The 25,854-nt window shown below is 51.8% G+C and overlaps 1 protein-coding gene across 3 annotated transcripts; it reads right to left on the bottom strand.

Annotated features, from left to right (window-relative positions):
• Nucleotides 1-827: 827 nt before the first annotated feature.
• BAG3 (BAG cochaperone 3) lies at nucleotides 828-23,719 on the bottom strand. 3 transcript variants are annotated; one of them, XM_032312624.1, is made up of 4 exons: nucleotides 23,191-23,719; nucleotides 7,726-8,052; nucleotides 5,501-5,905; nucleotides 828-2,199 (listed from the first exon to the last, which is right to left on the bottom strand). In XM_032312624.1, the coding sequence occupies exons 1-4, from the start codon at nucleotides 23,368-23,370 to the stop codon at nucleotides 1,381-1,383; spliced, it is 1,731 nt and encodes a 576-aa protein (XP_032168515.1). In that variant the 5' UTR covers nucleotides 23,371-23,719; the 3' UTR covers nucleotides 828-1,380. The 3 variants fall into 3 exon arrangements, with proteins under 3 accessions (XP_032168515.1, XP_032168514.1, XP_032168517.1); XM_032312623.1 differs by having other exon boundaries at nucleotides 828-2,202; nucleotides 23,191-23,717; XM_032312626.1 differs by lacking the exon at nucleotides 23,191-23,719 and adding an exon at nucleotides 8,267-8,428 and having other exon boundaries at nucleotides 828-2,202.
• Between the last annotated feature and the right edge of the window lie 2,135 nt (nucleotides 23,720-25,854).

Below are 25,854 nucleotides of genomic sequence, written 5' to 3'. Positions count from 1 at the left end.
GTTCCCATCGGGATGACTGAAGCCTTTCTCAGCAGGCTAAGAGTGGCAACTCCAGGAGCGTGTATTTTTGTATAGCACAGTCACACACCAATATTAAACTCAGTACAGTCATGAGGAATTCGGCACGGGGGCTCTACATCAACATGCCCTCTGAGGGTTCCAAGTTCTCAAGACTGTCCATTTTTTATTTACAAGAAATTAAAACACCCAAATCTAGCAGTCAGAGGCTTGTGGTCCTCCCCAAGCTTTCAAAAACCTGGCATACGAAGAAGTCTCTTTTGCACCCAGTGGCTTCCAAGTGCACCTGATCCTAACCCCAGTGGCTTCTAGGAACCCAATCTGAGAAGATACACCCAGCCTGGTCTGATGACTCAGAGGAGTGTCAGATAAAGATGACCCCAAGACTCTCACAGAACACATTCTCAACCCCAGTGACCTGGACCGCACACACCACTTGGGTCAGCCTCGGGCATCACAAGGGACTGGTTTTCGTGTGTGCGTCTAAACCCTCCCAGCCCCTTGCTGAGGCCCGAGGGCGGCCTGAGGCCAGGTGAGCAAGGATGCTGCTGGGGCGGCCCAAGCTGGGCTAATCCGAACAGCGACGTTCCCATCCCCTGGGTGCACAGCCCCGAGTCTTCCTGGTTCACATCTGTGATCTGAGGATGAAACGTGATGGTCACTTGTTCTCTCACGAGCCGGACTCAGAGAGAGCTCGTGGATCCCAGAGCCAGCCTGCAAACACAGCTGCCACGGAATGTTACTGAAGCCAGTGAGACCCAGACTTGATGCTGCCGCTCCTCCAAACTTCAGAAATCACAAAAACCATCTTGAGTTATATTATTACTTTATTTTCCTTTTTTAAATGTAACATTAAAGTCATCCAACATATAGATATTCCTAGGGCTCCTTGTACATTTTATTCTATTTGAAGTTAGCTATTTTAGCTCTGAGATGAAGAGAGTCATCCCATTAAAAGGGCATTGTTTCTGGAAAATGGGTTCCATATTTGTGCAATGGGAAATCAACACCCCACCCACCAGCCAAAAAGCTCCTTCGGTCCAGAGCCCCACGAAGACAGCTTACAACCACGGCTGACACGTGATGCCCATGTACAGAAAGGGCCCCAACAATAAGCAGTGGGGTTAAACTTCTGAAACAAGCAACTTCTTCATTTGTACAGAATAAGAATACAGGAGAAAAGCATCATTTTCCTTTTAGCCCTTTAATTAGTGTGTTTGGCCTCCACCCAAGTTACTGTGTACCAAGTGCCTACGAATAGTAAAAACAAACTGATTTAAAGTCCCTGAAATGCATGCAACTTAAAATTCCTTAACACACACCAGCAGCTCCCGCGCTGGGGTTTGCTGAGTGTGGCGGGGACTACGGGGCAGCTGTGTTTCCAGCTGTGTCTGTGGTGTCAGTGCTGCTTGGGTTTGCAGCTGCTGCTTCTCTGGCTTCCGGCTGCTGGCTTTCTGTCTGTGGATCTTCTCCATTTCCGGCACTTTTCTTATTCTTGTCTGTGGCCATGGCACCCATCTCCATGATCTCCTGCAGTGGCTGATCGGTTTCAAGGGCACTAGGCTGGAGTTCATAAACCTGGACTTGACCCGGGACATCTATTGCTTTCTGTTCAAGTTTCTCCAGGATGGTCTGAACCTTCCTGACACCATCTCTCCTGGCCTGACGGACGTCAGCTCGTCCTTCGGGGTCTACCGAATCCAGCGCCAGCAGCTCTTTGGTCAAATACTCTTCTATCATCAGGTACTTCTTGTCCGTCTTCTTGCCTTCGAAGTTGTCCACGGCCTGCTCCAGCCCCTGCACGTTCTGTAAGATGGCCTCCACCTTCAGCACGCCCGGGTGTTTTGGGGGCGCCTCCGCTTCCGCTGGTTTGGGAGGTGTGGCTTCTGTGGGGGCAGGGCCGGGGGCTGCCCCATCTTGGGCAGCCACATTCTTGGGGGGCTGGGGGACAGCAGGCGGGGTGGGGCTGGGAGGACAAGGAACCGGAGCCGCCGGAACCTTGACTTCCACCCTCTCCGAGGCGGGTGGGGGCTTCTGGGTGGCAGGTACCGAGTCTGCCTCCTTGCGGATCACCTGAATCGGGACGTGTCCAGGAAGGAGATCTGGTCCAACTGGGCCTGGCTTGCTTTCAGGTTTGTTTTCAGGTTGGGGAACAGGTGAAGATTCTCGATGAGTCATGGGCTGCTGAAAAGAGGCAAGGACACAAAGATATTTTTAATACCCGGCTGAGAGTCCCAGGCGGTTGTCTATAGCGAGTACTACTGACGAGAAAGAAAACTGGGGAAGGGCTTTAACAGTAGCAGAGATTTTCGAAGTCAGCCACATACAGTTACAGAATGAAAACATCCTGATCATGTACGGGGCCGAACCATTCATTTCCATTCGTCACCCTGGACTATGCGTCTGTTACCGCTCACTGAACTTTTCTGTAGATGGTATTCTTAGGGCAACAAAAACAAAACCGATACAGTTTTCAAAAATGACCACTTGCTCACCAAAACCTCACGGACTGCCGAGCTAGCTTAGTTCCAAGCAAAGTCCTGCATGACTCAGAATCTTGGCGAGGCAGCCGTGGGGGAGTAACTGCCACAACCTCTCCCTGCCACCAGGGGGACTGTCTCTGTTCCGGGGAGGACAGTCCCACATCTCTTTTTTAAAATCTACGACAGCCTCGTGGTTTCTGCCCAGACTGATGTATTTTTCTGAGAATAAGCCCGATGCTCGAAATAGTTAGCTCTGGAAGGATGTTGCGGGGCTCCTCTGAGCCAACACTCGGCCATGTGTCCCCGCACTGACTCCTGGCTACATGGGCCGAGATGCTTTTTAAGGTAACTACAAGCAGTAGTTTCTAGAATGAGCTGTAATTAAAACAAATATCTTGGCTCTCCCAGCATTTCAGTGAACACCCCACCCCCCCTTTCCTGACTGAAGTGGAGTGGACAAGACGACACTGTTTGTTTCAGGAGCACAACCTGGTGACCTGACAGTTCTACACGTCCCGCAGTGCTCACCTGAGTAAGCACAACCGTCGTCCGTTCTCTTGATACTGACCGTATTCCCTACACCTCACTTCATCCCTGTGACTTTGTGACTGGAAGTCTGTACCTCCTAATTCCCTTCATATTCTGCCCATCTCCCATGTGCCTCCCCACTGGCAACCATCAGTTTATCCTCTGGATTTAAGGGTCTGCTTGGGGTGTTCTGGTTTACTCTTTTGTTTTGTTTTTTAGATTCCACGTATGAGTGAAATCATACGGTATTTCTCTTTTACCAACTATTCACTTTCACCAGATACCCTCTAGGTCTATCTGTGTTGTTGCAAACAGCAAGAGTTCATTCTTTTTCGTGGCTGAGTAATATTCCAATGTATACGCCCTCGATGTCTGCTTTATCCATTCATCTATCAATGGACACTCGGGCAGCTTCCGTATCTTGGCTATTGGGAATAATGTTGCAATACACACAGGGGTGCATATAGCTTTCCTAATTCGTATTTTTGCCAAAAGTGTTTTGCCAAGTGTTTGGCCCCTTTAAAAATTTCACACATCCTCATTTCATCAACTGGAGAATAGACTACATGGTTTCTAAAATACTCCCGATTTAAAGTACTAAATTCCGCTATAATGTTGTTAAATCAAATCTCTGCAAACCTTCAAAAAGAGATCTTTGAACAAACGCTAAAAGGGAGGCCACCACAAACAAGGGTAAGGAAAAAAAAAGACTAAATATTGTTTCACCGATTCTGGGATCTATGCGGGAAAGACACGAGGGGAAGCATTTCCGGCTCTGCACATGGACATGCTTTCCTGGGATTCCTGAGCCCAAGTTAGGATCTGGCTGCTGCTATGTAGGCATCTGAGTGCCAAGAACCCCCTTTGCCACCAGACCTCTTTTGCCAATGTGGATGTCCTCAACTCTGGCTCTTACCACTCAGGGACCAGCCACACACCCCACTTTGAGTTTTAAAATGATCTCTCAGTAATAAAAATGACTTTAGAAACTCTCAAGAGGGGTTGCTCTACGGCTTATACACTCTGAAAATGTCAAGGTCACGAAAGCAAAAGAAGTCCGAAGAACTGTTCCAGATTGAAGGAGACTGAAGAGAAAGGATACCTAAATACAGTGCTCATGATCCTAGATTAGCTCCTGGAATGGGGAAACCACTATCAAGGAGATCTGAAAGTGGACTGGGTATCAGACAGCAATGTCATAAGGATGTTAAGTTTCCTGATTCTGATCATTGGACGGTGGTTATGAATGAGGTCTTTCTTAGGAAAATATTTCCTGAATTATTGATGGATAAGAGGGCACAATATCCACAATTAAATGTCCCACAAACGAAGCACATGGACGACATGCATTGAAATAAGAAATGGCAGAGCAAACAGAGCAAAATGTTAACAGTGAATGCGGATGAAGGATATACTGGGTTTCTTGCCATGATTCTTATAGCTCCTCCGTACGGTTGAAATTATTTCCAAATAAAGAAGCTAAAAAAAGAAACAGGAGGATGTTATCACCATTTATAGTAAAACACCCCACGTATTTGCCTACGAGGGGCTTTCCTTCTAAAAACTGTGGCAGAGAACCAATTCCGCTGCTCACGTTGGGGGGCCCAGAGCTGCTCAAGGCTCTGCTACACTATAAGCTGTGAAAATGAATGACTTCCTCCTCCAGGATGTGCCCTACAAGTTGCCCCTGAAGGATGAATAGGTCTGTGCCTGGGACTTCACCAGGCTGGAAGCTTTCCCGGCCAGCCCGCCCATCATCAGTCAGACAACGTGGCCCTTCACCCCCAAGGAGAGAGACAGAAGACAGGTCCCTGTCGTTAAGCTCAGAGCTGAACAGATGAACGCTTTTGGAATGCACGGAGTAACCCACACCCAGCCATGAGGGCCTGTGAGGGGATGCCATGAGGAGAAGGAGGAGGATTCACAGAAGAGGCAAGACTGGCTGGTCCCTCGGAGGGCGGGGAGAACCTGGGCTGTGATGGCATTTCAGGGAGCTTCGTCAGCATGAGCAAAGGCACAGAGGTGGGATGAACAGAAAGAGCTTGCGGAGCGGAGAAGGGGTATCTGGGAGAAAGGAGACAAGCTGCCCAGGACACTAGAGACGAGGCTGGGGCTGGGGTGTGGAAGGGGTCTCAAGGGCTCTGAAAAAATGTGGTGGGCACTAAGGTGCCCGGGTCCCCGGTGTGTGAGTGACACTAGACATGGGGCCGAGCTATTTGTCCTCAGGCAGCGGAGGTTCTGTCCCGAAGGCAGCCACGGTGACCCATGAGCAGAAGCTGCAGAAGTACTGAGCGTTCCCAGCACCCGTCCTGCACTTCGGCGCATGACCGGCCAATTCCCAGATCTCACTTCCCTGAGGAACACAGGTGTGAGCCAGTTAGGACCCACGGAGGGCCCAGAGAGCCTGCATATTGCTCCTCGGCCCCTGGAGAGCCGCTGCCGGAGCCAGGCTGTGGACGCCGACTCCATACCTGAGGCCTGTCGACCACGGTGTGCACACGGTGGGGCGACGGCGAGTGCACTGGCGTGCTGCTCCTGGCCGGAGAGCCCTCCCGGCTGGATGCACCCCGGACAGGGGACCGGAATGGGGATGCTGCTCGCATGGGCCGAGGCTCCCAGTCATCCCCTGGGACCCGGGGGTACATCGGCTGGTAGGTCTGGTATTCACCCTGCTGAGCTGGGTAATGGGTCTTCTGGGCTTGGTGGAAGGAGGGCTGAGCCGCCGGCCGGGTGACATTCTGCTCGTGTATCACAGGGATGGGGATATAGCCCCGGGGGAGCTGATGACTGCCCAGGCTGCTCCTGCCGGAGGAGGAGGGCAGGCTGGCCGAGGAGGACGAGGACGAGCAGTCCGAAGCAGCTGGAGACTGGGATTGCTGCAAGACAGAGAGAAGAGGCATGAGGGACCCTCTGCCCTGGAGCTCCGACCTTGCCTCCCTCATGTGCCTGCTCAGGATAACACAATCGGACCTTTTACCTGAAACCTTTCCATCTCCAAAATGTACCGCTAGCACTCAGGGCTCTAGAGCCAAGGGGCATTCCAATTCTTGCCAGCTCAATAGTCTCTTTAAAATTAATTAATTAATTAGAGTGCATAAAGTGGAGTTGGGGGGCAGAGGGAGAGGCAGACACCCCGCTGAGCAGGGAACCCCATGGGGGGGCTTGATCCCAGCACCCCGAGATCATGACCTGAGCCAAAGGCAAACACTTAACTGACTGAGCCACCCAGGCGCCCCTCGATAGCCTTTTGAGAATCTAAAGTATGGGAAAAAATGCGCCGTGGTTCCTGAGCTGAAGATTCAGTAAGACCATCTGTGGCCATGCTTTAGCCCAGGGCCATGCACAGAAGTGCTCAATGTGCTGCTTGTGTTGTTGCTACTCCTGTTGTTACTGACGTCGCCTCTTTCTCTAACCCCAGGGGATCGTGTTGGGCGCGGGGAGCAGCACATCCTGCGTGGCCTGAAGCAGGCCAGCCCACGACCACCTAGAAAAATAGGTGGGTGTTTCCCCAGCTGGCTTCAAAGGACCCTGTTCAGATTTCTCTGATTAATGTGTCACTTCTGATTTTTACAACAAAAATATTACAAATACAGGTACTCCTTCAAGACAGGAAAAGAACAGAGCCAAAGGAGGCAAGGCTAACTCTGGGCACAGACAGAGCAAGCATCCGTGCTCACCAGCACTACAGGGGACACAACCAGAGAGGCTGCAGATGGCAAAACCAGAAGGGCTTACTGCTTGGGAATCCTACTGGGGTCCACGGGCCCTCAAATCCCAGCTAAGAACTGGATTAAGAACTCTTTGGTGTTGGGGCGCCTGGGTGGCTCAGTGGGTTAAGCCTCTGCCTTTGGCTCAGGTCATGATCACAGGATCTGGGATCGAGCCCTGCATCGGGCTCTCTGCTCAGCAGGGAGCCTGCTTCCTCTTCCCTCTCTCTGCCTGCCTCTCTGCCTACTTGTGATCTCTGTCTGGCAAATAAATAAATAAATAAAATATTAAAAAAAAAAATACTCTTTGGTGATTAGTGTACTGAAGCATGGGCTTCAGGCGTAAATAAAATCCTATCGGCGAACAGCTGAACAGCTGACATCCCTTCTCTACTCTGGGTCTCCTTTCCTTTTCCTTTTTTTTTTTTTTTTAAGATTTTATTTATTTTTTATTTGGTTATTTGAAAGAGAGACAGATAGTGACAGAGACAGTGAGAGTCAGCACAAGTGGGGAGGAAAAGGAAAACCAGGCTCTCTGCTGAGCAGGGAGCCCGACATGCGGCTCAATCCCGGGACCCTGAGATCACAACCCGAGCTGAAGGCAGACGCTTAACTGACTGAGCCACCCAGGTGCCCCTTTGGGTTCCTTTTAAACCAGGGGACACTGTGTGGGCAGGTATGCAGCCTTGTTTTCCTATCAGCACAGCTCCAAGCAGTCGACTGTGACACGGAGTGCGGAGCAGCAGATCAGGAAGCCGGAGGCCAGGCTTCCAGTCCCAGAAATGCCGCCCCTCCGCCTTCATGCCTTCGGACCAAGCAGTTTATCCTATCACACCTGTGAAATGCTGGGGGACGCTGTGCGGGCGGTCACGCTGTCTTTGCTGGGTGACCTCTGCTGCTGCAGGCAGGGCCCAGATGCCTGCGTGTTAGCAGGTGTCTGGCCCAGAGTCTGGGACCGGCCCTGGAACACACCGGCTCGCTGTCCTTACCTCAGGTCTGTGGGAGCCTGGGGGCTGGGCCGCCGCAGCTGCTGCCGCCGCCTGTCCACACTGTCTATCTGGCTGGGTGGCTTCCGCCACACCCCGCAGAGGGGACTGGGACCTCTGAGGAGCCTCTGTGGCCGCCTCGGTTCGGAATCGCTGTGTTCCTGGCTGGGGACAGACAAAGGAAGGGCGTGGCTGCCGGCCCTCGGTGCCTTCGTGGAGGACAGGAATGGCAATGTAGCCTGGTCGGAGCTGCGGGTACACGGCGTGGCCTTCCCGAGCGGGCAGCCTGGGGCCCTCCTGGGAAGGGCCATTTGCAGAGGACGGTGCTTCCTGCAACACAGAAAGGAGAAACAGTCTGGTTAGGACCTGGGAAGAAAACACCCCACAGAGGCAAAAACATGGTGCTAAGTGCCATCTTCCCCAGTGATCCTGGGCCCCTCCCCCACCTCCGGCATCAGCCGTGCCAGCTGAGCCCAGAGGGTGAGGCTGCTGGCAGGCACCCCTGTGTCTGCCAGATATCCCCTCCACGACAAGGCCGGCGTACGGGCAGCAGTTTACGAGTTCGGGGCATCCAGAGAAAGCAGGCGAGCCACGGTGTCCATTAAGCACAGGGAGGCCCCAATTTCCGAAACTGGTCGGACAGGTTTCTTTTACGGGTGACAGCTGGCAGCAGCATGCAGGACAGCCACTGACTGCCCCCAAATCAGAGACGCAGATCAGAAGGCGCGAGGCTGAGTCAAGTCCAACTCACTAAATTATTGCCGGCTTCCCCGCTTCCTCAAAGGTCCTAGCGTTTCCTAACAACACAGGGTTGTGCTGGACCCAAACACAGGACACAGCTTGGACATCCTTGCAGAGAGGCGGCAGTGGGGCGAGGCCGCCTACCCGGGGACATTTTCGGAACAAGCTGCAAGAAAGGGAGATACGGCACACACAGGCAGCGCAGCAGGAGAACAAATACGGAGGATGAATTATGCTGGTCCGATGACGCCAAGAGAGGCTGCTCTGGCGGGGAGTGGCTGGGGTCCCTCTCCTGTCCTCTCGGGAAGTTGTCCCTTCAGCCGCCTGGCTATTTTGGGACCCTTAAGAAGGCCAAGTTCCAGATGTACCACAGAGAGAGATCTTGTTTCAGACAACAAGGCCCGTCAGTCCCTCACAGGGCAATGTCATTTCCCACCAGGGGCTGAAGAGCCAAAGTCAGGGACCCCCAAGGCGTCCAGTCTTGACCCTCCTAGACGGTCCTTTGCAGAGGAGGACTCTGGAACTGTGCCGCCCACACACAGCTGGCTAGGTCAACGATGAAGGAGAACGATCCTTCCTGAAGGACGTGTCTCTCCGAACTGCAAACAAATGCCAAAGCCTGAGAATCCGGGAGCCTGCAGGGTCTGCTTCTCACTGTTGCAGAACCAGTCACAAGTGAGGAAAGCTGATTTGCATTGTGAGGGATCGGCCATTGTGCTTTTGCCTTCTTTCTGTGTTTGTGTGCAACAGGCAGCGGTGGTGGGGCCTGGAATTTAGCTCTTTCAGACCCTGTCAACTACCTCCCTCCTGCTGCCCCGGGCCTCCCGCACACAGGAGAGGCAAAGGTGTCGCTGTGTCCTTGGGGACACAAGCAGATAGGCACTCTCAGATTAGAATACCCACGTGTTCGGGGTGGCGGCATTATTTTAGCCTGCTTAGCTCTCAGGTCACCCAAGAACAGGCCGTGGGTTTAGGCCTCCCATTCAGAAGCCAATTCCTGCTGGGAGATGGGCCCCAGGAGGGAAGCAGCAAGAGGCACCGAGGACACCCAGCGCTACTCGGTGCCGACTCCTAACCCGCCATCTCGGCATGTGATCCCCTCGCCGGGGCGCCCTTCCTTCCAGCCTGAAGCAGGGGCCCGGACAAGTCCTGGGCATCTTCTCTGCTTGCTGCCTGGGGGCTCACCATTCCCTCCCAGCCACATACAGAAGGCCTCAGCTATCCGTACAGTCCTCGGGCAGGGCAGTTAGGAAGGCTTCATCCACCCACCACCTCCTGGTGACCACCTAGCTACCCAGATGCTGGGTACTGTGGGCTCACCAGACCAGCCACGCACGATCCCTGCCAAATAGGGGCTTACGAGACAGTCTGAGACAGCAGGAAACACACAGGAAGCAAAACCGGCCAGAAAGCATGGGAGGCTTTGTCAGTAGGGGACAGGCATGGGCTTTTCTAGCTAGGATGGGGCTGTCCTAGAGAGGCACACAATTGTGCTGCGCAGACCACAAAGCGTCAAAGGAATCAAAACCCAAGGACAAGGCTAACTGACGGAAGAGTCACAGCAGGGGCCGCCCGTAGGAAGTGGGAGTCCCTGGGAGGGTGCTGAACCTTCTGGCAGGACGGAAGTGTTCTTTCTCTGCAAGGTGGTGAACAGGCAGATACATACGTACAAACCTATCAAAGCACACACTTCAGGAACCCCACACCGCCCAGCCCCTGCCGCATTCCACCCGCACGATCCGATTTTAACAGGGGCAGGCTGCCAACCCCACCAGGCCCGCATAGCCGGCTGTTAGCTGTGCCTCCAGCTCAGCCCCTTCCAGGGCCTGGAAACCTTAGATGGACCTGGCTGAGGCTTGGCTCCTCCTGGGGGAAGCCCCTGGATCCAGAAGGCCGGCCAGGCCTGCCAAGAGCTGCACACTTTATGCATCTCACTGAATCGATTCTGTACGGCTACAAGAGTAAGGGGAAGGCAAAGGCCAGCAGGCAGGAAGGAGGGAGGAAGCAGGAGGACCTTCCTCCCGGCCAGAGGAGGGGACAGCGGGGCCTGCCTCCTGGAGCCAGGACGCCGCCTGGGTCTGGGAAGAGGTGCCCGGTCTCGATGGTGTGGTGGGTGGAGAAAAGCGCTGGTCACTGCTTGGACTCCCCAGCAGCAGAGGGAACGGTCAGTGCTGAGCTGATGAACGTAAGTAAGGCCACAGTGCAGAGGCCTCACATCCACGGTCCAAGGGCTGCTGACAAGAGAGGCCTCGGCAAGACAGAAGGAGCCGAAAGGAGAAGCCCGGACGATGGGGAAAGGCGGGGAGGAGGCCGGGATGAGGGTAAGGAAGGGCAGGCACTGCGGGGGCTGACAGCCTGGAAAGGGAAGGTGCCCAGGGAGGGAGCAGGAGGAGAAAACGGAGAGGCCTCCGTGGCTGGCAGGACAGCAGCAGCGAGGGGGAAGGGCCGTGACCAAAACCGAGTCCTGAGCCTGGAGTTCCCGGGGCGATGGCGCGGACGGCTGCAAGGGTTCAGGGCGGCCTCTAGCCGTGCTGACGCGCTGCACTCTGGCTTCTGAATGAGTTGACCCGTTTAGTAAAGAACCCCATGTCTCTCCACAAGCCTCACATCTAAAAGAATGCTCCTGTCCCATTCTGACTGGGGTTTTGTTTAGCAAAACCCTGCTGGCGGCAAGCAGAAAAACCACATCGGCTTTACAGAGTGCGAGACTGAGCACTTGTACAGGAATAAATAATTTAAACCAGCAACGAAGCTCCCACCTAGACGAAGCTCTGTAAGAGGAACGCTGACGCCCCTCCCCCGCGAGCCTCCCTGGCTCCCAGCAGATTCCTCTCAGCAGCAGATGCTTCCCTGCTGACTAACCAGAAAGCACCACCGGAAAGGGTTCAATGGCCCATTCTGCCTTCTAGGGTGCTTTTCATCACAATCTAACAAAAAAAGACACTTTTTTTTTTAAATGAGAAAAATGGGGAGCCTGGGTGACTCAGTCGGTTAAGCGTCCAACTCTTAATCTCAGCTTGGGTCTTGATCTCAGGGTCATGAGTTCAAGCCCCTTGCCGGGCTCTAAGCTGGGCATGGAGCCTACTTTTAAAAAAATTAGTAAATAAAATGAAAAAAGTAAAAGAGACAAATATTACAGTTCATGATTCTCGCAGAATAGAACATGCCTCCTCAATCCCCTAAGAAGTTCCAGCATTATCTGGAAGCCTATTGGTTAAGGGCAGCACTCCCGAGGCAGGACCCATGACTTGCCCCCTTCTGACCTCAGTGGGGACCAGGGACCGCTCCTGGTGTCAGGGCCAGGGGTGGGGGGGGTGGGGGGGGTGGGGAGGTGGGGGTCGCGAACGAGCCCCGATCACGTGACCAGGCAGGCCCCAGTGCAGGTGCTCCCCTCCTCATCGTCTGCCCCGCAGTTTCTCTAGCTATAATGACAGCACTCCAGGAACTACTTCCCAGGGCAGCTCAGCTCATCATCATCTTGGGGCAAAGACGTCAGGAATCCATATTACGAGATCTGATTAGGAAACAAGACTTTCACTGCTTATCTCACTACATTCATTTATAAAATGAATTGGTCCATTCTTCTCCCTTGCTTTGCACTACAGTAAAACCCTGAGATGTATCTCAGGGCACTCAACAACTCCATGAGATGGCAGGATAAAAAGCTGAGAAAATTACCCCAGATGAGCCAAAATATGCCCTGTTAAGTGCAAGGTACTATTATTAGAGAAGCCTGGGGTCAGACTCTGAGCTTGGGTGAGACCTTGGACATAGGCAAGTCTTGCTTGCTTACGAGCACACTTAAGAGCACCAGAGCTTTGCTGCTGGTTTTTAATAACAATGTGAGCACTAAGGGGGCAGCTAAGAGATGTGGAAAGAGACGGCGTTCAGTCCTAATCCTGGATCTGCCCCTAAAGATGTGTGTTACATAAGCAGCTCATAAACCCCTCTCTGGACCTTACTCTCCTTAGCTGTAAAATGAAGGCAAAGCCCAGATACTCCATGAAGCCGTGGTTCTCAGACTCGAGGCGGCACCAAGAGCGCCCAGAAAATGCATAAACATGCAGACCCTAAGCCCAACCTGGACCTCACTGAAAAACACTGATCCATGTGAAGTTCTGTCCTGTTCTGGCATCTCCATGATGCTTATTCCAAGGTCCCCTATAGCTCTAAAAAGCTACATAGAGCTCAGAAACAAGGAAAAGCTGAAGTCACAGAAATCTAAAAATGACCACTCTTAACTGTGTTCAGTTAAATCGAAATGGAAGTCACTGGGATTCAAAGTGTCCCAATGTTTCATGTCCCAAGTGAAGAGGTGGCCACTGACCCCCAGAAGGACTCCTTGTGCCTTATGTTTTTGTTTTTTTGTTGTTTTTTTTTTGTTAAAGACTTATTCATTGAGAGAGAGCAAGCAAAGGCAGGAAGGGCAGAGGACAAGAAAGAAAGAGAGAGAGAGAAAGACAGAGAAAATCTCAAACAGACTCCCCACGGAGTGCAGAGCCCAACCTGGGGCTTGATCTCACTACACTGAGATCACACCTGAGCAGAAACCAAGAATCAGGTGCTTAACTAACTGTGCCACCCTGGCACCCGACGACTCCCAATGCCTTGAAAGCAGGGCAAGAACACCAGCCCTTGGGTAGCTACCCTGGCCTATGCCAACCACCGGGCCAGATGCTGCACTTCATGGCTTTGGGGACAGCCGGGGAGCAGGGTTTGCCTTGACCTATCCACAATTGGCTCCCCGTTCACTGAGTGGCCTCTGAACCCTGAAAACAGCCCCCGTCAACCTCCAACTCTATGGCAAAGCACTCTCCAAAGTGTTCTCAGCACCTATAAGTCACAGGTCCCACCAGGGTGGGCTGAGCCAAGGGGGTCCGAGGAGCGGAGGTTAACTTTCAGGGCTGCCTCAGAGCACTTCCGCCTCCACAGCCCTGGAGTCTCAAGTAGGACACACATCCTATAATTGGGTTTTGAGGCCAGAAGAGCTTTCACAACTGTCGGGTGTTGACTTTTACTAATGTCACTTCAAAAACAAATATAACTTCAAAAACAAATATAACTTCAAAAACAAAAACTTCTAAACCAAAGAAAACAAGATGGAGGAAAGCAGGAATCCTGAGGTCCCCATGTATCCATGGCCTGGATGGCAATTAGGTAGCTTGGCTCCCTTCCAGCAGGCAGGAAACAAAACAAAAGAAAAACTTCCTTCTAAAGCACGCACAGTTGAGTTTCAACATCCTTCCAAGACTTTCTGTTCGGTATGCTCGGGTCCTCAACATGAATTAAGTATGACTGCCCATCGGATGGGTCCCTCAGCCAAACTCAGTTCCCACCGCACCATGATGAAGGGTCTCTCCCTCCGGCCAAGTCTGGGCATGTAATGGACACCCGGCAAACTCTGACCAGCAGGCAAAATCCTTCTCCTCAGAAGCCCGTGTACGGCGCTGCTGGTAAGACAAGAATCTGTGCTCACTACAATGTCTGGACACAGCCCAGTGACAGGGCGGCTGGCGGCTGGACCTCACTGCCCGTTACCAGAGCACAGACTTTATCCTGGGGTCACTGAGACAGGTGTCCCGATGTGCTCCTAGTGGGGAAAGCTCTCTATCGGATCAACGCCTCTTCTCTTTGCAGCTGTGTCCAAACAAGCAGGAATGAGCCCGAGTGAGCCCAGGGTTTCAAGCTGTCACCCTCAGCTCCGGTGTCCCCCACTGCTGCTCACCAGCTCTGTGCCCTCAGACGGGACAGCCGGCTACGGAGACTCAGTTTCTCCAGCTGTAAAAATCCCCACAGCCCCCAGGCATTTTTGCAAAATATAAGTGAAATGAGGCATAAGGAAGGCTTTGTAAACTGAGCCCACCCCAAGCCCTACACAATCACGTTCCTTTATTCCACAAATGGTTACTGATAGACCCGGATATTCTCGTTGGTGGAGCCTAGGGCGTACAATGCCTAAAACCTCAGTGGTCTCGCCAGTCGGTAATAAGCCTATTAGAGTCAGAAGCCCCTTTATCTGAGAGTCTTAAGGACACGAATTAGCAAGGGTGCCATTTTCTCTGCTGGGAACTGTATCTGATACTTTACAATCTTGAATCGAACACAGCCAACACTCTAGGGGCCCAGCCCTAAACTCCCATCCTGCTCCAAGAAGCCCCAGACCAGCACTCTGCAGAGACCCGCCCCAAGGACCAATCCACCCTCAACTTGCACTGATCGTGGCTCCTTGCACTCCTGCCCCTAAAACCTAGTGAGAAAGCCAGGCCAGGGCAGGAGGATCTGTGCGGGAGCAGAACCTCCCCCTGGTGTCTCCCCAACCATCTCAGTGTGTCCCCCCAGCAGGGTGTGTGGGCACCTTCCAAACTAGGCACCAAAGACCACGGCTGGCATTTCGGCATCGGTCTTCAGCTCCCTGTTTCCCCCACCCTCTAGAGCCTTCCTCAAGGATTCCATGCAGCAGGTGTGGCCCAAGGTCACAAGGGCAGTTACCAGAGAGAACCCCAGTCACCCGATGCCGAGCTCCCGAACTCAAGGCTTCAGGGAAATGAAAACCTTAGTTCCTCTTCAGAAAAAAGGAGCAGGGACACCTGCTCCAAGGATCTGAAATCAGGAATCACAGATGGAAAAACACCTGACATTTCCGTATCAGGAAGCAAACTGAAGTTATATAAAGAGGCCCCTCATGCTTCTTCCCTGGGATCCTCAAGGTCTGGTCTCATACGGCAGGATGCTGACCAATCACGAGGCTCTACCATCTGCTAGACACCAGCTCTGCAAGTGTCTGTTGGTATCAGGATGCAGGGCTTCCCTAGATACACATTTTGTACAAAATCACCCCCCCCACACACACACAAATCTCCAATTCACCAACCGCAGTGAGGGCAAGGGTCCCTTTAACCAAGGGAAGCTTCCTTGAGGGGAATTCCTGGGGATGCTCCTCCCCACCCTGTGCAGCTACTCAAGGCATTGCTCCAACAACCACACTCCCCCACGGGGGTGGTGGCAAGTAGCAAACCCCCCTCCTCCTTCCAGCTGCAGTGACATTTCCACCCCTTAAAGCCATGCGCCTAGTTAACGTGACTCAGTTTCCCCACAACACCGACAGGGCACCTTACTCCTGCCTAGCAACAGCCCTGGGGTCTGTTCAGAGATGTGGAGGGAGACACTCCCCTACGGGAGTCAAGATTAAGGGTTAACACACCACCCCATGCAGAAGAGGCCAGGAAACAGCATCTCCTGGCCTGTCGTCGCTGAGGGATGAACTTGGCTGGGGCTGTGCGCTGCCAGTTTGGTTGAGGCTCCAGAAGGCCCAGTAGCCTTCATCTGACCCCTCCCTACCCACTGTTTTGTCCCCAAATTAGGTGGGGCATGAGAACCCCGGGGAAGAGTGCTGAGGGCATCCAGGCACTAGTCAAAAGATAGCCAGCTAGGTAGTACGGGGGTAAGAGGCTTGCTTCTGAGAAAAAAGACTTGAAGCCTCCCTGGGAGCCAAAAGACCCATGTCCAGACAGATGTGTCTGCCACGTGGTGACTCCCTCCTACTTCACAGCAGAGGCTGTGACTCTGTCCACGGATTGAACACACATGTCCGGTCGGGCCCTGACTCGTCACTTTCCAGGCACTAGACCCCTGATCCTCGCAGTCCTGCTGGACAGGTAAGGTGGTGTTCCCATTTGACAGAAGGGGAGACTGAGGTTCAGAGAGGATGGCTGATTCATCTGAGATGACCAGATCCCAGGTTTGTCTGACGTCGAGGCTGAGGATGTGTTAACCCTTTCACTATTCCCTCCCCACCTATAGAATCTGTCATAGTAATTGTGGCTGATGTCTTCAAATTCTTCATCTTCCCAGGGTAAACCACAGCAGGGGAGAAAGCATTTAGTTTTGCCCGGTCCAGCTGGGCTGAGGCTCAAGACCTGGAACATTCAGTTCAAGTGTGCTCTGGGCCAGGGAGCCAGTGCTTGGTGCTGAGTCATTGCCTGGCTGAGGCAGGGCCTGTGAGAGGGCCGAGGGCCGGCGCTCCGCTCAATTCTGAGTCACCACAGCCCCTAGCGCCCCGCATGGGGCCTCCGGAGGGAGAAAACCCAGCTCCAGCTGACCCGAGAGCTGGTCCCCCTCGACACTCAGGGTCTGTGGGATGAATTTGGAAGATTCAAAAAGTGATATGGCTGCCTTGTCTTCTGCACACATAAGTTCTTTCCTAGCCTCCTGCTGTTTGGATTTAACTATTCACTCATCCATCCAGGGTTCAAGAAGAATCTTTAAAATGACAGGGGGGTGGAAATCTACAATTGGACCTTCATGAACACAGAGGATGTGATTTCAAAATAGGAAATGGCTGTTCTCCACCAGGATGCTCGGGAATTACCGGTGGCGAGTCTCCCCTCAGCTGCTGGGGACCCCGCTCTGGGGCAGCCACTCCGTTTACAGGCACTTGACGGAGGCAGTGAGCAATCTGTAATTCTGGGCTTTTCTGAACGGACAGTGAATAAGAAGGCTCACTGTGCACCGTCTGGTCTTACTGCCGGCCACATGGGGAAAGAGAGAGAGAGACAGACTCCTTTGAGGCTGCTCTCTGTGCAGCTGGGCGCTAGCGGCGTCTGGCTGCTGGGAGCTCCGGGCCTCTCCAGCTCATCTGCTCCAAGATGCTCATCGCTGGTGGGGACAAAAAAGAGCTTCTCTAGACTCAGACTAGAGGAAATCTTCTCTAGACTTAGGAAATCGATACTAAAGTCCTTTGTGCAAAAGAGAACATTTAGAAATGCAGTAAAAAGGAACCTGCCCCTGCGGGACCTTGGGGAGCCCAGGACAACACTTCAGTGCTTAAAAACCAACAGAAGGCTTCCAGCAACTTCCACTAACTCTGGGCTCCAGCCTGCACTTCAATTTGCAATAAGGGCGGCTTTCCTTTTACCAGCCTGTCCACTCCGGAGCCCGGCCCGGGTTTTACCCTTCTCTGCAGAGAACCATTTACTGAGCCTGGAGACCCTGCCAGGCACTGAGGGGCAGAAAGAGGACAGTCCCCTCGCCCCCCCCCCCAAGCCCAACTCTCAGCCCATGGGGATTAGAGCCCGAGGCAAAGCAGACAAGTGGCACCTTTTGGAAGAAAGATTCCAATCAAAGTAACATGGAGTCTGGAGCAGAGACGGCCCACTTCCAACTGGAGAGAGGGTCATGTCAGAAATGCGGCACGGAGAATGGCATGGAAGGAGACAGACCTGTCCTCCAGAGGCACTGAACACCATGACTTGCAGAGAGCAGGAGCTCAGGAACTTTCACATGGAATGAATGAACGGAGACTTGGGCCCATCTCCTAAGTTCAGACACAGGCTCAGGAAACGAGTGGTCTGTAACCAACTGGGGCCGTGCCTGGGATGCTCCGAGCATAAAGGAGTTCTAGAAGCAGCCAGGCCCACAGGGGGGCAACATTATCTGTCACCCCTCCTGACCCCGCTGCCCCAGGTAAGGGTAAAACCTCTGGCTACAACAGTCTTTCCGTGGTGCCGCAGCCGACAGGCCTCCAATGCATCTAATAGTTTTCATCTTAGCTGTTCTGAGGATTTAAAGAAATAAGGTTTGTAAAGTACCCACCCAGCATTTGGCATAGGTATATATGCACATGCATGCTGTGTGTGTGTGTGTGTGTGTGTGTGTGTGTGTATAGAGAGATAAACAAGAAAACAATAAGGTCCACTCTATCCTAAAGAAATTCTCTCTCATGAAGCTTTTGCAAGCTGCCTGGCTTCTAAAGCCTCTGAAGAAATCTTCTCAGAAATATGTGAAGACTTGGTAACACCAGACATCCCATACAGTCACACAGGGTCAGGCGGGCAGTGAGGAGCAAGGTCCACGTTTGCAAAGGACAGGCTCTGGGGTTTAGCTTCAGAAGTCCAGCTGCGAGTTTGGGATCGGAGGCCGAAGAGGAGCCCGAGTCAAGACTCGGTTAACCAGCAGTGGGGAGCTGGGAGGGGCTCGGGAATTGCACAATCAGGCGATCAGGCCGACAGAGGTTTCCTCAGTGCTCATCAGCACTAATGGGTACTCAGAGGTTCCTAATAAGCAAGGCCTTTGTCTTCTGCTCCCAGTTTTCCTGTGTAAGATCTCTTAAGTATTTAAGAGCAACATTAAAGCAGCAAAAATGCAAAGGAGAAAGAGTGGGTTTGGGTTATTCATGGTTTCCTATTTTTGATGATAAACACCAGACCATTTAAAAAGGTCAAGAGGAACTAATAAACATGTAGAGTGCCTTATATAAGGCGACTGACTGTGTGTCATTCCAAAAATGAGGACAGGAGGACAGGGCTGATGAAGCCTTAGGTGGTCTGAAGCTTTCTACCTCAAAACTAGCCCCAAGAGCATCAGACAGCTAAGCCCTCCTTGGCCCTGGCTAATGTCAAATGCCGTCACAGCTCCCGGGTACTGGCTTTAGCCTAGTAAAGGGCAAATCTACCCTACAAAACAGGGGCGAATTATGTTCAGTTCTTGCATAAGCCCAACACAGCCTGTTCTTTGGAGGGTAAAATGAAGGTCTTGGATGAGCTGGACATCTGAGGCCTCTGACCATGCTCTTCACCACCACCCCCAACAAATCCCTGTCATCAGTTGCAAAGAATTTGTTCCCCCATCATACAACTTGCTAGAAAATACAAAGGAGAGAGAATGGCCACTTATCTCCTGATCGTGCTCAGATTCTGCTAAGAGGCCCAAGAGCCTGCAATCGATCTGCAAAGAGCAGAATGATCTCATCTTTAAGAAAATTCAGGAGGCTCTGCTAAACCAGGAGCAGAAAATAAATGGGTCTCCCTACTTCAGTCATAAGTCAAAACGTTTCCAATTTCCTCGGAAAGGACATTTCTCCATCTCTCTCCTAGGACACAAGTGTAATCGGTCAGATTTTTATGAAGAGCTTCTGGTGGGAGGGCAAAGCACGAAGGAAATGCTCTGGCTCACTTCTCTCTGGGGTACAGGAGGGTCTCGGGACTGCCCTAAGTCAGACTCCGGGCAATGCCACCCCATATTCACACTTGCACAAGCCAGGTACAAGGGGAGTTGGACCAAGAAGGACGATGGGGCCTCAGGCAAAGGATCTGCAGCTTAGATGTTAAGCAGGCACAGCTTGTAGAATTCCAGGGCCTATCTGCAGGAAGGTGGGCACTAACTTGCAATTCCCCTCCCCTACAAAATGGGATCACCAGTGGCTCCCAAATGCCAGTCTGGCAAAATCAGGATCATCAGAGAAACTTCTCTGACACCCAGATGTCTGGGCCCCATCCTGAGAAATATGATTCAACATGGGGGGTGGGGAGGCAGGTAGGGGGATGACCCCGCTGACAATCCACGTTCTTAAAGGCTTTCCAGGAGACTGCTGGCCTTGGGGATCTGTGCTAGTGACCTCCAAGATCTGCAAAGCTAGAACAGCCCTGCCCGTGAAGCGAGAATGGTCTCCCTCTGGTGCCAGGAAGGTTTGTGAGAGAGCAGCACAGCACCCCAAAGCCGCTGGTCCGGGGGATAACAGGGAGGTGCGGCTGCTATCTTCAGTGAGCGCCAACCTCTCTGCCAGGGAAGGGGCCTGGACCGGAACGAACTTGCCAGGAGATTAGTGGCAAACCCACGTGCTCAGAAAATCGACATCCAGGAAGACTGCAGGTGGGGAGGTCCAGTTGCTTGGAGCGGAGCTGGATCAAGCCCAAAGTCTTAGCCTGTAGCCGCCCTGCCTCTTCAACAAAAGGCAAGACACTTGCTCTCACTTGCCCTCTCTGTAAAACTAGGGACAGAGTGTCACTCTAACTACCTCAGGGCACTGTGGGAGACCAACTGGAAAACCACAGAGAGTAAGACTCAGTGAAACACGAAGTTCTAGTCCCTTCCTTTCCCTGAAAGCCATTCCTTTACCATCAAGGTTAGACTGCAAACGCCCAGAGGCGGTCTTCCCCTCCCCCACACTCCCAGCCTCTGCCAAAAAAGGGCTTCCTCTGTTTTTTCATTCTTAACAAATGGCGCTTTATTGACTGATGGCATCTCCTCTTGAAGATAAGGAGGTTCAGAGGGTCCTTTTAGCTCAGCTCCTCCAAAATCGCCCTTTGTTTCATGCCAGGGCCCCTTCTTGTTATGCATTAAGAAGCCAGTTTCTAATATAAAACAATATTGAAGGATTTTCCATTGTATTTCATTCGGAGGAAGATGCCATTCATGGAAGTGAAACTGAATTAGTCATCCAGACGTTCTGTGCATCTCAAAACACAGGTATGAAAACCGTGAAGCCCAAAGAGCCAATGAACTGAATGTTTATTCTCTCCTTCAATTCTGGCACCATGCTGGCAAACCTCCGGTAGTTAACCTGGTAAAGAGAACTCGTCTCTTGAGTTACCACATCCAGTCATCACCATCCAAGTCATCATAGCACAGAAGTCAGCCACGCAGCACTTGGTGGCCAGGAGGACACGAAGACAACCAAATATTCCAGCCAGCACGGTTCACAGCTTCACAAAAGTTCTAGACACTTCTACCGTCTTCTGAGCAGAGACCCTGCCTCTTATCAGCACCTTCTGGTGTAGCTCTCCTTGCTGTTAGCACCTGCTGAGTGACCCTTGGAAACATTTTTGAACTATCTGGGTTTCTTTCTCTGTAAAAGGAAGAGGATGAGCTAAAAAGATCTTCGTGGGCCTTTCAAAACTCTGACTTAATTTTCAAATCCATTTTTCTGGCATCAGATACCTGATCTAGAAGCTGTTTTCTCTATTTGTCAACAACAATAGTAACTCAACCTGTTTTTTTCCCCTTTCAAAAGGTTTATGAAACCACAGCCTAACCAATCCACTGGATGGGTACACAAAGATCTCAGCTTGCTGGGTGAGTCTTATTCTAAAAACAAAGTGTTGGCAATCTGGGTATATGCTACACTTACAGTAGCTATGTTCAAACTTGACCTTCACTCACAACAAAGGGTGCTGGCAGATTCTGACAGTCCCTGTCTCTATATAAAGGAGGACTTGAGAAATTATAGTTTTACACCACACCAAAAATCTACATCCATGCAGAACACTGGAACAGGACTGGTTTGAAATGCGCTTCAGTTTCACCCAATTATGGGCTGAACAGACACAAAAAAAGTATATATAATTATGCCCATCCTGGCTAATTACATACTCTTGTACTAATTTTCAGATAAAAATATACAATTAATTTCTCATAAATGTAAGTTGATGAATGTTCAACATCTCAATTTTGAGCACCAGGCTCTCAACAATATTTTTAATTTAAAAAATGCATACAAAGGAAAGTGGATGATACAAATATTTCTCCTAAAATAATTATTTATAATGTACTTTTAATTTTGTGAATTTTTAAATCTTCAAAACAACTGACCAGTTCTTTATGGCTTTTTAAAAAAAATTTTGCCCAGACAGCATAACAGGACCCTTTCTTTAAGTATATTTCTTTCTTGACAGGCTTTTTACTTTAAAATAGTTCAAATTTAGGGGCGCCTGGGTGGCTCAGTGGGTTAAAGCCTCTGCCCTCCGCTCAGGTCATGATCCCAGGGTCCTCTGCTCGGCAGACAGCCTGCTTCCTCCACTCTCTCTCTCTGCCTGCTTCTCTGCCTGCTTGTGATCTCTGCCTTTCAAATAAATAAATAAACAAAATTTTAAAATAAAATAAAATAGTTCAAATTTATAGAAAATTGGAAGTGTAGCACACTTAGCTGTAATCAGACTGATTCCAAATTTCTTTTTTTTTTTTTTTTACTGATTCCAAATTTCTATTTCCAAACTTTCATGCTCTTAAGAGTTAAAAAGCATATAACTTTGCATATATGTAAATGAGACATACTTCTGGTGCGTTCACAAAAGTACTTCTGTATTAGTTATTTGTGTATTAGAAACTAATCCTAGGTATCTTAATACCATAACGAGGAAGGGAATGGATGTCATTAAAAAAAGAAAATTCTTTCATGCCAGTGTGAGGCAATGTCTTAAGCCAATGGTCAACCATGAGGCAGTCTCATATCTTTAGAAATTGCCTGGGAGAAGAACAACTTATTTTCAACAAATCATACCGGATGTATTCTTACGGAAAACCGTTTCAAACAATAATACAATTTTAACTGCAGATACAAAAAGGGGGACAAATGTATTTACATCAGCCCCTGAGTCACTCTGTGCCCGAGACAACAAAGTCAAGATGCCCCTCGACCAAGGTGAGGAAACTGAGGAGGCAAAAGTCCTTCGAGAGCACCCCGCGAGCTTGCGAGGGGCCCCCGCGGCGTCCGCCCGAGCGCGGACAGCAGCGAAACCCGGACCTCAGCCCGGGTGGGCGAGCGGCCGCAGAAGCCGCCGCGGGGCCTGGCCCGGGCCTCCGAAGCTGACCAGGCCGGCCGTCCCTCCGGGCCCCTGGGCCGCCCCAGCCACCCGACCCTCGGCCCCTCGGATTCGGCCGGCGGAACGGCACCTGGCGCCACCGCGCGGGTCGCACTTCCCGGGCCGACCCCCGGGAACCAAACGTGGCCCGGGGAGGGAGTCCCCTCCCCTCCCCCCCCCCCCCGAGGCCTTCCCCTCGCCCCGACGCGGACCAAGGGCAGACCGCAGCGGGGTCTGCCAACACCAGGACGCCGGGCGCGGGCGTCCGCCGGCAGGTGCGCCCAGGGTCCCCGCAGCCCCGCCCGGCGCAGCCGCCCCTGCCGCTCGCCGTCGAGGGGGGCCGCCGGCCGGGGCGCGGCGCAGGCTGGCTCACCTTGGGGCCCTCGGGTGGCACGCGCGGGTCGTTCCACGTCGTGGTGCGGCTGTTGTGGTCCACGAAGAAGGGCCAGCCGGTCTGCGGATCGATCTTGATTTCCCAGCCGGGGGGCAGGGGGTCACCGGCGCCGTTGCCGGACGCCATCTGCACCATGGGCGAGTGGGTGGCAGCGCTCATGCTGGGTCGGGGTCTGCCCGGAGGGGCGGCCGCCGGGGTGCCGGGTCGCGGGGAGCCGAGTCGTGGGGTGCCGGGCCTCCAGGCGCCGAGTCGCTCGCTGGCCGCGGCCGGATCGAGAGCGGTGCGCGCCGCCGACGTGTCCGGGGAGCCGGCGCCGGGCACCTTTATGAATTAAAGGAGGGGGTGACGTGGCCCGAGAGGGGTGGAAGTGTCTGGAAAGGGCCTCCTCGCTGCCAACCGGGAAGGAGATAAAGGGAGGTAGCAACTGGCCGGCTAGAAACTTCTGGTCCTATCCAGAGAAGTTGGCGGCGAGCGGGCTGGATGCGGAGCTCCGCCCTGAGTCATCGGCTATAATCGGGGCGGGGCGGGGCCTGGGCGGGGCCGGGGCGGGGCCGGGGCGGGGCCTGGGCGGGGCCGGGGCGGGGCCTGGGCCGGCCGCCCCTCCCCCCCTTCCCTTCCTCCGCCGCCCAGCGGCCCCGGCGGGTGTTCCCGGGCCGAGACTGGTTGGCGGGGCGGGTGGCCGGCAGGGCGTCGTCGGTGAGCGCTGGGCCGGTTTCGGTTTTCAAACTCCCTCCCTCTGCGTGGAGCCGAGTGGGTGTTCCCTGGACTGGGACTGCGCGCGGGTGCCTGCTGCCGCTCCTTCCTATAACAACAAAGCCACCGCGAGCCTTTAAAGTCGTGGATTTTAAACTAGAGTCTCGCACACACACCCTCCACTTTGCTCCCTTATACACTGATAACTTGGGGACACTGGCGTCCCTCAAGTACGTATTAATCACTTTTTTTCAAGGGCGAGAGGAGCTCCGGAATGTTGATCTGACACCGTAACAAAGCCGGGGAGAAAAGGCAAATACAAATAGAAATTCACCTGTCTTCTTCGGAAGCCTAAAAAAAGATTGCGTCAGCCGTGCTTCTCTGCATCTCAAATATTCAAACTGTCGTTGCATTGAACGACTCTAAAGACAAATTGCCTTCTTTTGGGTCTGGATCCTTTTTATGGTAGAGATGGTTTCTTGGCTATCTTAAATCTTGACCTTCATTTGGGACGTGGGGCCAAGTCCAACCATGAAAAATTCTTTGGTTGATTCAGTGGTGGTTGTGCTTGTAACTTAAACCAAGCAGTTCCCAAGAAGAGCATGTGCCCCCAGAGGGAGAATTTGGAGGAGGTTCCATTTCAGATTCGTGGGCAGGCAGACTCACTCGCTTCCCCTGAAATATTCTGGAAAGTTGCTTTCATTAAAAAGAAAACCACAGGTCAAAATGGTGTTACTTGGACCAGATCAAGTCACCAAACCAGGCCAGGGTTTAATACCTAACCTAATTTCAGTTTCCACCTCCCCCAGAAATATGTCTAAACCCCTCAATTAAAATAAAAATAAAATAAAAATAAAAATAAACCCATCAATCAGGAGTTTTCTGATAAGCACAAAGAGGTAATCTGTTGCTTGAGACTTCTCTATCCCCCAAAGGAAGATGAGGTTATTTGCAAAGTAGGAACCCCTGTCCTTCCTCATAAGGGAAGATGATCTTGCCCAAAACAATCCTTTTCTTTTTCTTCTTCTTCTTCCTCCTCCTCCTTTGTTGCTCCACCCTCCTTCTTATAATATAAACCTTCCATTTTGTACCACTCTTCAGAGCATCTGTTTGCTAGATGGGATGTTGCTTGGTTCATGAATCTTTTTTAATAAAGCCAGTTAGATCTCCAATTTACTCGGTTGCGTTTTGTTTTTTAACACTTGGAACTAATATTGGACCTAATTTTTCAACTCAAATTCAGAGACTATCCTGGAACCTTTCTTCCTGCCTCAAGTCACTCCTTTTGGAAAAAAATGCGGGAATGGCCTCCTGATCATTCGTTTCCAGTGGAATGTTTCTCATTTGCATTGGTCTGCTTGTCAGCTCTGAAACCCAAAAACTCAATTTTGTGAAAAAGCACAGTTGAGTAAGCACACATTAAACTAATATACAATCCAAATGCCAGTGTATCAATTTACCATTAGAAATATTCCTATTGAAGGAGCTGGACATTCAAGTTCACAGGTCAGTGTCTAGTTTACTCTCCTATTTGAAGCTCTTAGCACAGGGCTGGGCTCAGAGTTCATATTCAATAAATATTGAAATTTATTGAAGGTTGAATGCAAAGCAAATATGTATCTTTTCCTCTGCTCACTTTGCTTTCCACCACAACTACAGCTTAAACACAGAGCATTCTTTACTGGCTTTTTTTTATGTATCTTTTCCTCTGCTCACTTTGCTTTCCACCACAACTACAGCTTAAACACAGAGCATTCTTTACTGGCTTTTTTTTTTTTTTTTTAATCCTAGGCAGAAGCAGAAGAGGAAACAGTTTTCTCTGGGATTAATTTAGCTGTTTCTGAGACTTGTACTCCATGAGGGGCTTTGAGTGGGTTTGCCTAAAATGGAGCCGAAGTCTTGGAGAGCTGGCTGAAAGCAGCTCCTTTGAGCCATTCCAAATAACAGGGA

This window comes from Mustela erminea, chromosome 14 (genome assembly GCF_009829155.1).
Source record: "Mustela erminea isolate mMusErm1 chromosome 14, mMusErm1.Pri, whole genome shotgun sequence".
In the NCBI taxonomy this organism is placed as follows: Eukaryota; Metazoa; Chordata; class Mammalia; order Carnivora; family Mustelidae; genus Mustela; species Mustela erminea.
The sequence above is the reverse complement of the archived record's forward strand: the minus strand, read 5'-3'. Positions and strand labels throughout refer to the sequence as shown.

What these genes read in the sequence shown, in the direction of transcription:
- BAG3 (XM_032312623.1), bottom strand. Translation starts at nt 23,370, where the DNA reads ATGAGCGCTGCCACCCACTCGCCCATGGTGCAGATGGCGTCCGGCAAC. An exon ending in TGCCACCCGAGGGCCCCAAG is followed by an intron (nt 8,053 to 23,190) that starts GTGAGCCAGCCT and finishes TCTGTGTTGCAG; the next exon opens with GAAGCACCGTCCTCTGCAAA. An exon ending in CAGGCTCCCACAGACCTGAG is followed by an intron (nt 5,906 to 7,725) that starts GTAAGGACAGCG and finishes TCTGTCTTGCAG; the next exon opens with CAATCCCAGTCTCCAGCTGC.